General features: G+C 37.9%; 1 protein-coding gene across 5 annotated transcripts in view; it reads left to right on the plus strand.

Moving 5' to 3' along the window:
- Positions 1 to 15092, plus strand: part of LOC134217533 (uncharacterized) — an 88800-nt gene that overhangs the window by 49452 nt on the left and 24256 nt on the right. For all 5 annotated transcript variants that reach the window (XM_062696294.1, XM_062696296.1, XM_062696295.1 and 2 more), the window contains 3 exons: positions 10518 to 10644; positions 10774 to 10926; positions 11806 to 11979. In XM_062696294.1, coding sequence (XP_062552278.1) covers positions 10518 to 10644; positions 10774 to 10926; positions 11806 to 11979 — 454 coding nt within the window. The remainder of the gene's footprint in view (positions 1 to 10517; positions 10645 to 10773; positions 10927 to 11805; positions 11980 to 15092) is intronic.

Genomic DNA, 15092 nt, shown 5'->3' on the forward strand with positions numbered 1-15092 from the left:
TAGTTCCCCAAAATAGTTGGAATTAGGAGCATAATCGACGTTTCAAAAATCAACGTCAGAATCAATTACGCCCATTTGAAAAAAAAAATCCTTGATTTGGCGTTTTTCGTTTGTTTTTGTTTTAAATCAAACTGCACGCTGTACACGGCAGACCGTTTACCAAAACGCCACACTCCTTACCCCATATATCCAACATCCCAGTGATTTCTCGTGGAAGTGCAGATGACTCGTCGGCTTCTATCAAAGCGAGTATCACGTCAACAATTTCTTACCTATTCCTTAATTGACCTGCATTCGGACACGGCCGGCGCTGGTATTGCTTATTTATGGGTCACCAGTTCTTACACATTGAAGATAATGTTAGTCCCAAACTTCATCTATTGGTTCTTTATGTAATTACAGCTGGCCTGGCAATAACGGAGTAGCAACCGTGGGCGGTCAATCATGCTCATGCTCATGTAAAGAATATGTAGTCTTAGTAGTGAAGTATTTTACTGGCTTTCCTTGGGTTCAGAGGGAAGCATATAAATCGGACCTGGCAAATTTGTAGACAGCTGCACACAACATGGTTGATGTCTTAGTAACCTGCACCACAGCAATAGTCAAATTGTTTAAAGTATCTTGCAATGGCCCTTGAAGATCGCTGGCCTCTGTACCTATGAGGAGAAGTCAGACGACGTAATCCTCAAGCTGTCTTAGCGAACAATTTCCCATGACACATTTATCGATGTCTCTGACGTTAAAAACATAAAGAAACCCCTTCGACATGAACCATGAAGGAAGGTTCTATCTTTTCGAGTCATGACACTTTGAGTTTGCATGAGAAAAGCTCTCATGTTTCTCAGACCACAAGCTATAAGAAATTGTTAAAAGCCCACACTCGTGAGGTTCTCTGAAAGGACGTCAACGCAAACTGAGTCGAATGCCACCTTAATGACTAAGAAAACTAATTCAATTTTGATCTTTGAGAGAATAGTGCCAGTTGGATTTCTGTAGTAAGCAACGCAAGACAGTCGTTCGTTTCGAACAGATTGGGAGCTGCAACGCGTGTTGTTTCTTCGTTAGTTAAATGAATCTATGAAAAAGGTCGAAAGTCAAAAGGTCGAAAGGACAAAAGGTATAAAGGGGCAGAAGGACGGGAGTGATTTCTAATGCATTGAAGATGAAATCCACGATCCCAAAAAGCGTCATTTTATCGTAAACGTCAACTTTATTGTTACTATGTCTGAAACTCGATTATGCATTTGCACAACATGTGATAGATTAAGTTTGGAAAAGGTATTGGAGGGTAACCGCTCCCTTCGGCGGGGCTTGATCCCACGAAACCAGTACGCTAGACAACTTTATTGTGTTGAGCTGTCTTATGGTATTAAATTTGTGGTATGCTTTCCAGAACGGCGCCGGCCACGTCCTTACAGTCAGTTAGGAAAAAGAAAGGAACATTATTATTCGAGATCGTATTTACCTCTGCGTCTCCAAAAAAAATCACAGGAAAGAACCTTCCAAAGTAGCTCATTTTGAACAGATTTAGTTGCAGAAGTTAAATGTGACCGAATTCAGTCACAAATAAGTTGCAACTTTCGTGCTACTCGGATTTGTTAATGGGTAGGTATTGTTGGATCTGGATTGACACTGATAAGTGGTATGGCCGTCAGAGCTTTTGATGAACAGAATCAAACCATACGATGATCGTGCAATTGTCCTGCGTCCAACATAAAACGCAAACATTCGCGCACTGAAGGCTTTATTATCTCATTAGTTTACTACGGATAGCAGGAAAATAAAATTTTCATGAAAAATTAGGAATAATTCCCATAAACAATAAAGAGTCTTCCACAAAATAAAAATACATTAGCACTTTTAAAAGCAAAAATTGCAATTGGGTCCTAATATAAAGAATCGATATTCGATTTTCTTTCAGGTAACGATAAAGTTAAAAATCTTTTTTTTTTTGGGCGTAGAACCACTGCGTCCATTGAGTTGAACTTTTGTGGTATACCCCTGATTACTCTTAACTATGTATTCGCATCTTGTAGGTTGATCACCATTTGTCAAGTAAACAACCTAAGACGCGTCTTTTCCCAGTCCGGTATAATTGAGTTAATAAAACCCACTACCTTTCCAGGATTTGCAGTCCAAATATCTCCTGGTTGCATAAAGCCACTATTTAGAAATTTAGATCTACCCTTGTACAATGCATCACAACTGCAAAGCCATCTTGAACGCGTAAGTTTTTCTTTCGACTCAAAAATCGAAAGGAACATTGTTTAATTTGAAATTTAAAAATAGATGGAAAATGCTTTTTCGACATTTTCGGTCTTGTTTGACGTACGGAATAATATGATTCAAACGCACTAGCAAAACACCGCAGGGCACTTGACTCAACCTTTGACAGTTTATATATGGGCCTGACGTTTTGGGCTGAAGGTTCATTCGTTCTGAAATGTTGCACAGCCCAAAATTTACCTTAAAATGTCTTAATTACAAAAATATCATTTTTACTGATTTAAACTTTTACCAGAATTTTTATAACATCGGTTCAAGTATTCTTGACCGATGCACTATCGTTTGTTACCATAAATGAGGTAGGGCTTTAGGACCCAAATATTAAAGAAGAATTTTCCATAAAGAAATCAAAATATTCCATTGAAAAAAGCACAAAATCTTCAATTGCAAATCAATATTACACTTACACTACATTATTACAATCAAAGCTTAAAATAATCGAAAATTTTTGGTGAAGCCCATCGGCCTTCTTTGTTATTTTCATTTCGTACATATTCATATTCGGCTGAACATTGACAATTTCCGATCGATTATCAGTCAGTGAACATTTATTAAGATTTCGTAAACTAATAAATTACTGTAAAACTAAACACATAAATGATGATTTCAACAATTACTCACATAGATCTGACCCCGACGTTAAACTGAGGGGAAATTTTAGTGCCAAAAGTCAACATAATCAATGCCAATTATGTTTTCTTTAAACGCAGTGACCATTCTCAGTACCGATCAAGTGAATGAATTTATGAAGAAGAAAACTGAGTAAGTCATTCTATGTTTTGAATAGTCATGCGACGTTTGTCAATATTCGGTCCGAAGCTGCTTCGTGAAGGTGATTATTTTATGCTCTGATTACAATCAACAATTACAAATTTTTTCAAAAAATTTAAAAAAATTGCACAACATAATCCATGAAGTGCAAAAAAGATAATTTTCATAAAAAAACAAAAAAGCAAATAATAATGATTAAATTTTTCATAAAAATAAACGCTCATTGCTTTTTTATATTTCTTTATGGAAATTTTCATATTTTTCATTGCTCTTTATTGATTTTTTTGTGGACAGTTTTTATTTTTTGTGGATAAAAAAGATTTATGGGAAATGTACCGAACTCCATCTCTTTGAACATATATTCATCTGGTCGCAAAACAAAGAAATATCGCACCAATTTCGTCACTTCTTTTTGTAAACATGCGAACTCACTGCTGAAAAAATTGCTGAGGGTGGCTGGGTTCGATTCCCGGTGCCGGTCTAGGCAATTTTCGGATTGAAAATTGTCTCGACTTCCCTGGGCATAAAAGTATCATCGTGTTAGCCTCATGATATACGAATGCAAAATGGTAATCCGGCTTAGAAACCTCGCAGTTAATAACTGTGAAAGTGCTTAATGAACACTAAGCTGCGAGGCGGCTCTGGTCCAGTGTGGGGTTGTAATGCCAATAAGGAGGAGGGAGGGGAGCAGTTCCCCTTTTTTGTGGAAAATTTTATAATTGTTTATTGCTAACATTGATATATTTATTAGACCTCTTCATGTTTTTAAAAAGTATCAAAACTTCATCCGGTTAACCCAGAATCATAATTCTTATGCTAAAATAAGTCTCCTGTCAAATTTTTAGCTATTTCGGATAAAATTTCGAGGTGGCTCAAGTCGATTTAGTGTTTTTGCGCTATTTTCAATATTGAAAAAAATCTAACGAGATATATAAATGTCGAAAACTATCGCAACAACCTCTATACGAAAGCTTTTGGTGTGCTCTATAAGTCTAGTGAACATTGCGATTCGTTCCGTTCACGTTTTGACCACGTTTAAGTGATTTTCGAGCTTTTAAGTGCATAAAAACACGGTTTCCCCTAAAAGTCGTTGTTCTATGAAATTCTTGAATTCATGACAAATCATTGCTAATTTATTATATTATTATTCCTCTTTTTTCCCTGGACATTTGAGTAATATAATTGCTAATGTGCGATTTACCATTAAATTCTTAAAAATGAGAAGCTGAACATTTGTCATTAATTTGCACGTTAGGATTTCTTCAAACAAGTTATTCGAACAAAACATAAATCAAATCATATGATATTTGATGCTTACAACAAACGACTTCCAAATTTGGTTAATTTCACCATATGTCTGTATGCTTTTACCATTGAGTGCATCGTAGTAACAAGTGAAATCAAAGCTTCTTTGTTCGAACAACTTGTTTGACGAAATCCTAACGTGCAAATTTATGAGAAAGGTTCAGCTTCTGATTTTTAAGAATTTAACGGTAAATCGCACATTGCCAATTATATTACTCAAATGTCCAGGGAAAAAAGAGGAATAATAATATAATAAATTAGCAATGATTTGTTATGAATTCAAGAATTTCATAAAACAACGACTTTTGGGGGAAACCGTGTTTTTATGCACTTAAAACTCGAAAATCACTTTAACGTGGTCAAAACGTGAACGGAACGAATCGCAATGTTCATAAGACTTGTAGAGCACACCAAAAGCTTTCGTATAGAGGTTGTTGCGATAGTTTTCGGCATTTATATATCTAGTTAGATTTTTTTCAAAATTGAAAATAGCGCAAAAACACTAAATCGACTTGAGCCACCTCGAAATTTTATCCGAATTAGCTGAAAATTTGACAGGAGACTTATTTTAGCATAAGAATTGTGATTTTGGGTTGACTGGTTAATTTTTTGATACTTTTTGAAAACATGAAGAGGTCTAATATTTATGGAAATTTTGTATTTTTTCCAATGGAACATTTTAATTTCTTTATGGGAAATTATTCTTTCATAATTGCAATTTTTGTTTTTAAAAGTGCTCATTTATTTTTGTTCAGTGGAGATTTTTTAATTGTTTATGAAATTGGCATGGCTGAATCAAACACTTTTATGATCGCACGATTGTTCTGCGTCCAATACAAAACACGATCAAACGCGAACCTAAGGTTTTCCATTCTAATTAATTTTTTTCACCCGCACAGAGCAGTACCGAACACTGTTACCCGAATCACGTTCAATCCCGAACTAGGGGGAATGACGACTTTGGCAGGTTTTGTTCTATTATTGTCAGGGGGTTTTCTATAACTAATTATGCTCAAATTTGGCCTAAACATTCTTTGCATATCAAAGAATATTGTGGCCAAATTCCATGAAACTTGGACAACCAAAACCCCCCCGACAATAATAGAACAAAACCTGCCAAAGCCGTCATTTCCCCTAATTGATTTATTTTCCTACCGCACAAAACAGAACTAAACGCTCGGATCCGCGTCCGATACGAAACACGTTAAGTTGCGAACTATTTAATTTACTATTCTGCCGTAATCTGAAAAAGTGACGTATACGCAATTTTCCAAAAATGGTGTTAACGAGTAGTACTCTTATTTACTTACTTGATGGGCTACAGCTCTTCGATGAACCTACGCCGAATGGAGTATCCTTCTCCACTGGACTCGATCCTGGGTCAATCGCTTCCAGTCGCCCTGAACATTGAGCGCCCTCAGGTCCTCTTCAACTGCAAAAATCCATCGTGTACGCGGCCTTCCACGAAGCCTGCGGCCTCTTCCGGGTTATCTACTAAACATTATCTTCGCTTGACGTTCTTCCGGCATACAAACAACGTAACCAGCCCACCGTAGTCTGCCGTGTTGGATAAGCTCAATAATATCCAGCCCTTTATACACCTGGTACAATTCGTGATTCATGCGGCGCCACCAGATACCGTTCTCCTGTTTACCGCCGAGTATTGTCCGCAGCACCTTACGCTCAAACACTCCGAAAGCTCTCCGATCAGCCTCCTTTAACGTCCATGTTTCATGGCCGTATAAAGCCACCGGAAGAATCAGAGTTTTGTTTTCGTTTGCAGACTACGGGACTTAAGCTGGTTACGAAGTCCATAATAAGCCCTATTTGCAGCTGCAATACGCCTTTTCACCTCGCGGGTAACATCATTATCGCACGTCACAAATGTTCCAAGATACACAAATTCTTCTACCACTTCAAACTTTTCACCATCCAGTACCATTTCGCTACCCCCACCACTAATGAACCCATGTTGATTGCCAGCAACCATATACTTCGTTTTGCTGGAATTGATCGTGAGTCCAATCCTCGCTGTCTCCCTCTTAAAAGGCACAAAAGCATCTTCCACGGCACGGCGATCAATCCCGATAATACCGATATTGTCCGAAAATCCCAGGATAATATGCGATTTTGTGATAATGGTACCTCTTCTTTGCACACCAGCTCTCCTAATCGCTCCCTCGAGCGCTACATTAAACAGTAGATTCGAGAGTGCATCACCCTGCTTTAATCCATCTAAGGTCGATATTTCATCCGCAACCCTTACACTTGATTTCGACCCGTCCAACGTTATACGAATCAGCCGTATCAGTTTCGCCGGAAAACCATGTTCAAGCTTAATTTGCCATAATTCATTCCGTTTCACTGAATCGTACGCCGTCTTGAAATCAATAAACAGATGATGTGTCTGCAAGTTGTACTCCCGGAATTTATCAAGGATTTGTCTCAGGGTAAACATTTGATCCGTCGTTGATCGGCCCTCACGAAAACCTGCTTGGTATTCGCCGACGAAGGACTCTTCAAGCGGTCTCAATCTGTTGAACAGAACAGGGACATAATTTTGAACGCTGAATTAAGGAGGGTTATACCTCGGTAATTGGCGCACTCCAGTCTGTGCCCTTTCATAAAGAGAGGGCAAATGAGGCCGGCCAACCACCTAGCAGGCATTTCCTCGTCTTTCCATATTTTCGGCATAATATGGTGCAGAACTCCATAAAGCTGCTCACTGCCATGTTTGAGAAGTTCAGCCGGGAGCTGGTGCTTCCCCGCAGCCTTATTGTTTTTCAGCTCTTTAACAGCTTTTTTAACCTCATCTAGTGTAGGCAACTTTATTTATTTATTTATTTCGTCAACCGACGTAGACTAGTACAAATACATATACATGTTTTTTTTTTCTTTCGTAATGCTATAGTAGATTATGAAATACAATAAAAAACGTAAAAAATTTTTTTTTTTTTTTTGCTAGAGTTGTTTGTAATTATGAATTTAATTTGTTGAATTTCTTATGTTTGTTTTTTGAAAATATTGTTTAATGTTATGCCGAGACATTGTTAAGTCAATAGCTTCGCAGTGTTGATTATAAACAGCCATCATTCGGTTAAGAGGTCCAAATTTGGCATAATTTGTTCGGCGGTGGTTAGTGAAAAATAATGTTCTATGTCGAAGTAGCCGAGAAGGTATGTAAAAATTTAATTTCGACAAAATTTCAGTTGAGTCAACACGTTGAGATACTATATCGTTAACAAATGAAACCGTTGCAAACTCTCGACGCTGTTTCAATGTTTGTATGTTTATAAGCATGCAACGTGATTCATAAGATGGAAGAGGAAATGACGTCCAACCTAATTTACGAAGAGCGTATAGTAGAAATTGTTTTTGTACTGATTCTATTCTTTCTTCATGTGTGGTTTAAGTATGGCGACCATACAATGCTACAATACTCCAGTATGGATCGTACATATGAAATATATAGTGTTTTGATTGTGTAGGGATCCTGAAAGTTGAAACAGAAGCGCTTGATAAAGCCTAGCATATTATTAGCTTTGTGAATGATTGTGTTATAGTGATCAACAAGAGTTAGTTTTGAATCTAAAATCACTCCTAAATCCCTAACTCTTTCACTTCTTTCTACAGTTTTGTTTCCTAGTACAATTTGTGTATTTCGTGTTGTTCTTTTCTGCTGAATGATATGATGTTGCATTTCTTTACATTTAGTTGCAATAGGCTTTTTCTGCACCATGTATAAAACATCTGTATTTCATTCTGGAATACGATAATGTCGCCTTCATTTTTTATTTCCATAAATAACTTTATGTCATCGGCATAAATTAAAAGCTTTATATTTTTGAGAATGAGGGAAATGTCATTTACATACAATATAAATAAAAGAGGGCAAGGAGGGAGCCTTGTGGAACTCCTGAAGTGACTTGAATGGGATTGGATTTCTTTCTATTAAATTTAATTATTTGTTGCCGGTCTGTGAGGTAAGATTCAAGCCATCTAAGGAGTCCTGGCTCAATTCCAATTTTTTGCAATTTGAAGAGTAACAATGGAATGTCAATGCGATCAAACGCCTTGCTAAAGTCAGTGTACAGAGCTTCCACGTAGTTACCATTATCCATCGCATGAAGAGTATAATCAATGAATTCTATTAACTATTAACTATCTCCACAGCTTGTCCATCGTCGCTAATATTTATTCTGCTCACCGATGCACCGTCACTTCCACTATTCAACAAAGTCTCGAAGTGTTGCTTCCACCTGGCAGCCACTTCGGTTTTATCTGTCAGCAAATTCCCTTGTTGCACATGACGGGAGATGGCGCTGTCTTTCTCCGCACGCCATTGACAGACTCATAGAACCTCCGCATATCGTTCTGCTCCATTTTTTCCTGCGCCTCGCTAATCACTTGTTCTTCATATTCTTTCTTCTTCCTGCGGTAGTACTCATCGAGCTCATTAACAGAAAAATGGAAAACATGCATGTTGTAAAATGGCTGTTACGTCACTTTTTCAGTTTACGACAGTATTCGACCGCACAAAACAGAACTAAAAACCCGGATCCGCGACCGATACGAAACACGCTCAATAGCGATCTACTTGATTTATTATCCGACACCCGGATCCGCGTCCGATAGGAAACACGTTCAATCGCAAGCTCCTTCAACCATAAACTTGAACCCAGGAGGAGTAACATTCTTGGGGTTTTCGGCATTTACATATTTTCCAGCGGAGGATCGTGTCACCCGTTGAACGAAAGGGACTAGTAGAGATGCTTGGTGTCATTTTGCTTTAATTCGCTTTTTCTTCGTGTCTTTTTCAAAAACAGTGTCCTCCTCTCCGTCCCAGAATTAAATCCCTGGTCATCAAGGCACGGAGGAGAAGAGATTGTTGTTGGTAATAATTTGAACTGATTGTAAAGCTCTCTTTTCAACGTTTCTGGCATCGTCCGGAACGCTGTAGATAGAGCGAATTTCCCACCCTATCTGCCGGGTCCATGACGTAAGGCATAAAAACGTTCGGCATAACGGACGTTAGGCATAATGTAAGTTAGGCTCAATTCTGTCTTCGTTATATTATGGGCTGTTCTTTGGGGCATTTTATGAATACGTACTTATACCTATAATGTACTTATGCCTAACGGGGTATGCCCCTATATGCCGATCCGGAAAAGGCTGCTTAAAATGAATCAGAAGGCTTTTTTGTGCCATCAGGAGGTGACACGCCATCAGGTAGTTAGGGCCACCTTATATAAATTAAGTATTATTTTGCCATAAAACATCACCGATATGAAATAGAATTCATATTTTGGACCGAAAATTCTACAATTTAGTAGGGTAGAATAACCCTAAGATTAAAATAATATATTTCACAAAATAAGCCACATAAGGTTCATCCTAATAACAACTTGCAACAAAAATAGATCCTCTCTTATATGTAAATAATTTCTTCCAAAGACACCAAAACTTTATCGCAAGCATCAAAGGTAGGGGAGAACAGTGCATAATGCATCCACGGGGCAAAATGGCCTCACTCATAAAATCACTCATATAATCTGTTGTAGGACATTTATGAACAAATATTACCATAACAATCCAATATTAGTTATTTATTATTGAACTGCAATGAAAAAAAAATTCACTCACATTTAACGATTTGCGATTCTTCCAGCTAACCCGTAAGATTGTCGTTCAATACATTAAGAAAAAACAAGCAACCATGCGTTCACCATTATTTTACATGCAATTGAGTCATTTTACACCACGATTTGGGCGTTTTGCCCTAGGCCCATTTTTAAAATATTTTTAAATGAGTTAGAAAATCAAAAAAAAAACCTTGTTGATTTGAATAGGAGATCATTGTGAAATGTAGCTGGTTTTGTAAATTTTGCAACTACACCTTGAAATGGTTCGGCATTCTTGTTTATATTGGTGTAAACATTGAAAAAGCTTAGGGGGGGAATTTTGGACTGTTCTCCCCTAAACGAATTCATCGATCAGCTCGCCTTTCTTTTAGGTGCGCATATAACCTCTTTCTTCACTCCTCCGGTAGCTGTTCTTTTTCCCAGATTTTGACTATCAGTCTTTGCAGACGGAGAGGTCATTTTTACCCGCAGAAAAATCGTTAACTTCTCTTTTCCTTAACTTTTTCTTAACAGGTAGTCACAAGTATTGGTATGCTACACATAGGTGTAGTGTTCCTAGTGTTCGGAATCTTTTTACTAGGAGCTGGATTTTTTCCAGATAATCTATCAAATCAAGCTTCACAATCGTGGCATTTACTGGGTAAGTATTGCAGGTTATCAAACAATGTGAAATATATCTCTCGAACAACTCTCTGAAACTATGTTACGTTCAAAGAATTATAACAATGAAAAACCATTTCCTTTCTATAATCCTCCTGCATACAAGTAGGAAAAGGATCCTGGTGGAACGAACTAGTATGCACTGGACTGTTCGCCGTTGGTCTCGGCATCTTTCTAATCATATTAAACTGTGTGATAAGCAGTAGAGAGGAGCAGGACCTCGAAAGTTACGTTCAGCGACAGCTAACTCGATCGAGATCCGGTAAGTTATCCAATTCAATATCGAAATACATTGGCAACGCTGAAGTATCATAAGTTTAGGAAACTCTGTCCTTTCCATTAAGAACATTCCATTTTCGTTCTAACACTACATTGTAAGGGTATGTGGCGGGACCAGAGAGATAAAAAAAACATTATGACTCTTAGTATCACAATTTTACTCGACAGACTAACAACATTGTCATTTTGTACGAATGACTCTGGTCGTTAAATTCTACAGAGAAGTGATAGTCAAGCCAGAAAGAAATTGACCTTTTTTCCCTTTCTAAAAGGGAGCGTGGCTGTGAAAATGTGGCCTGTGTAGGCTCGACTCTTATCCTTTTCATTTCCGATCGATATTATTCATATCCATTTTTCAACCTCATTCAAACCCAAACCGCTATGAAGCAGGGCTCGTTAAAAACCCTGTTGGGGTTTGATTTATCCACCTAATGCTGTTTGCCTGCCCATGATTTCACATTTGACGTGAAAGCCGTCGATTTTTTGCATGATTTTGGATACAGCACACACATTGCATATTAAGGGTGAAACTGAAGTAAGAGCCGAATTTTGAATATTTTCCTAATTTTGTTTAATTTCGAAATTTGCTATAAACTGTATATCTTCTCTCAAAAACATATTTTTATACAACCGTCTAAGACGAGCTTAGTACTTTTCATTTAATTCCACTACGTTTTCAAACGTAGTGGAATTAAATGGAAAGTACTAAACTTGTCTTAGACGGTTGAATATATTAAACTTTTATAGAGAGATTCTATAAGTACGCTATGCCAAATAATATATTAAATAAATTCCGAATATCACTCAAACACTCTACAGCCAGTCGTATAAACCATTTATTTACGTTCCCTGCCCGCTACAGGTCATCGCCTGGAGCGCGACGTCGAGACGGGCGGTCTCACGACTCGTCATCATCGCAAAGCCATGCAAATACAGAAGGGAGCCGCCGAGAGAGGTCTCGACGATCTGTCCAACTCCAATATACTGCTGACGCCAACCAGCAGCGAGGTGGTGACACCGACGACTCCATCCGGAGGTAAGTCGACGTTCTGCTTGCTCTCACTAATAGACTCGAACTAGCTAGTTTACTTCATTCTATCAGGAAACCCTATATAGAAATCACCCATCCACATATTGGCATCATGGAGTACTTCACTAGGCTCATTCTGTCACTAGTTGCATCTGATTCACGCTTCTTTTTGATGAGTTTCTTACTTTCAATTCCATTAATTTATCCTACGATAATCGAAAACGTACTCTATATATAAAAGCTAATGCACTATCAACAAGTGTTGCAAATTTTTCTCCTATAGTCTATGAATTGGCACTTGTTCCTTGTCGACGGGTTAGAAAAGCTGTATCTCATATTGAAAATAAATATTATTTTTGAATAACGTTCGTCCTTCCTACAAGGTTTGCCCACAATCCTGGAAAGCAGCTATTAAACCGGTGCACTTTGTAATACTTCACTTTCTACTCTGTATACGTATATGGCACCACTTGACGCTTATCTATTGCATAGATCTGTTAAGTTCATTTAGCAACATAAGAGTTCCACGGCTCCATCCATATGCATTTTCTCCGGACATGTCCTTCTTTTTGTCACGTACTCGTGTCGAGCAAGCAGTGTATGTGAATACGGTGCTTGCTCGGTGAATCGTTGAGTATCTGGTCGAAGAATAATGTGTCGCTCGACTTACTGTACCATGATGAAGGATTACAGGATATTTAGCGATTTTCATCCTAAGCGGTCATGATGTGATTAACTCAATACAGCAAAGTGGCACTTCGCAATCAATGTTTATGCCTCTTAGGTCACGTATTTTACTGAACATTTTCAGTTCAGTGCGTAAGATTTATTGTCGGATAATAATGAGGAAACGAGAATTTATTGCGTTTCGAGCATTATCACGCGTGGACCATTAAGACAGCATCATATCATATCATAAAAAAGGCAATACTAATAGCCATGAAGAAAAAAGAGGAGAGTTAAATTGATAGCGAAAGTCGACATAGTGATTGTCTGATAATAGTTGTTGGTAATTGCACATCTGTGACCTTTTATTTTCAACAATAGCATGTCTCTACGAAAACCAGTAATAATCTCTACGAAGAATTGTAAAAAGTTAGTTAAGTTAAACGAATTTCGTTCCATTTTCGATCTCCCCCAACATATATTTATCTCATCGCGAAACAAAGAAATACAGCACCATTATCGCCGCTTCTTGCTCACTGCTAAAAAAAATCGAAAAAAAATGAAACAAATCAAATTCCATTTTATTGCTATGTTGTTTTTTCATGGGATGAACATAGGAGCTATGAGATGAAGTCCTGGAGCAATAACCCTATTTTTCTCTCAATTTTCTAGCCCTACAACCATATTCAAATGATTTCAATAACAAAGAAAGCAGTTAAACAGATGTTATAGTTTCATTAGAGTGCTTATAATAAATTTTGTATCCACTACCGATGCACAGAGAATTGAAGTAAATTGTTTAACCGAAAACCATGCGTCTTATAACAACCTTTTGCCATTGGCACGGGTACATTGAACGTAAGGGATTTTCATGAGTTTTTCAACCCACTCTCTTAGGATGGGAATGACTTTAGCTGACTTCCAGGACTATGGGAAGTATCTGAGACGGAGACACTGATTAGATCAGCGAAATATCCTCGAAGAACGGAGCACTCATATGTTTGAGTTCAATATTCAGGATGCTGTCGAAGCCTGGGGCCTTCATGTTTTTCAGTTATTTAATATAGACCGTCAATTCGCCAGCTGAGATCTCCAACTCTAGAAGTCATTGGGTGTAAGATGGATATTGTTAGCATGTTCATTAACTGCTGCTTTATGTGGACTGACGATGCTCTGTCCAAGATTGTATGAGCTGATAAAGTGACAACCTATTTCGGCGACCTTATCTGCAGGAGTTATCAAACGATCCTTAGCACCGCGTGAAATCTCAATGTCAATGGATTGATCCGCTTGCTTGACTAGATTTACTATTCGGCGTTCAAATTAAGAACAAGCCTCCCGGTTTCTGAAACTAAAGGCACTCGAGTTTTCAAGGGCATCCCATTCCAAACGAATTTAGCAGCGTTTTTGAAATGTTATTATAAAAATTTTCGTGCAATCATCAATGATCCTCAAAACAGATTAAATTCACCGTATGAACGCATATTGGAACTTACTTACCAATCTAATCACTTCTCTTTATGACACTTAGAAAGAGGTAAAAAAATGATTATAGTACAAAATAAAGAGGACTATCTGGTTTAGTTTTGAGCACAAATCATCGTGTTACTATCCAGTATTTTACCCTCGGTAATGGCGTCGTGAGTTCCCCTCAATTCGAGAGGTAGAAAACATTGGAACTTATCAAGTATGCATTATTTATATCGGTATCTAGAAATAGTTTTATTATCTCAGGTTTTATTTATTAAAAATCTAATAACTTTTAATACATTTAAAGTATGCCAGTTACGGATGGGTTAATCAAAGATCATGGGTAAAAACTATACAAATAATGAAATCTGATGATAAAGAAAGATATATGATTTCGCTTATAGCCCAGTGCGCATTGGTCCAGGTAGCAGACAAAATGGTAATAAGTATTTCAAGCCGAAAATAGCAGAGATAGAAACAAACTTTGTTCTACAAAGTTGTTCCTAATGGTAAAGGGCTTGTTGAGGTTTTCATAAAAATTAGGGTGGACCACATTGAAAAAAAAAATTAAACTTTTTTATTTGCAGAGGTACGGGTATACAATGTTCTGCGAAGTTGTAGTTCAGCCAGTTTCCAAGAATTTTGCTTGAAAAATTATTTCCCTAGCTCTAAAATTGACCGATTTAGAGCAATTTTCCCAAGTTTACTTAGGATGACCCTTGGCACGGCAAATGCTGGGTAAAGCGTACCATTGGTACTTCGCGTACCCGAAGGAATAAAATAGACCCCATTTTGCGGTCCTTAGCCTCTTACCCAGCAACTCCTATCCCAACCTTTGGTGATGGCCGGGATACGAGCAACCTTAGGGAAGATCGGGTAACCAACCCCGGTGGGAACTATGGTCGTATGCTGGCAGGGAAAGGGGGGGGGGTTTGCTCCTCTCCGGGGGTGCAAATCTTACCGAGCGTCTATTCTCCATGTCA

This window comes from Armigeres subalbatus, chromosome 2, assembly GCF_024139115.2.
Source record: "Armigeres subalbatus isolate Guangzhou_Male chromosome 2, GZ_Asu_2, whole genome shotgun sequence".
In the NCBI taxonomy this organism is placed as follows: Eukaryota; Metazoa; Arthropoda; class Insecta; order Diptera; family Culicidae; genus Armigeres; species Armigeres subalbatus.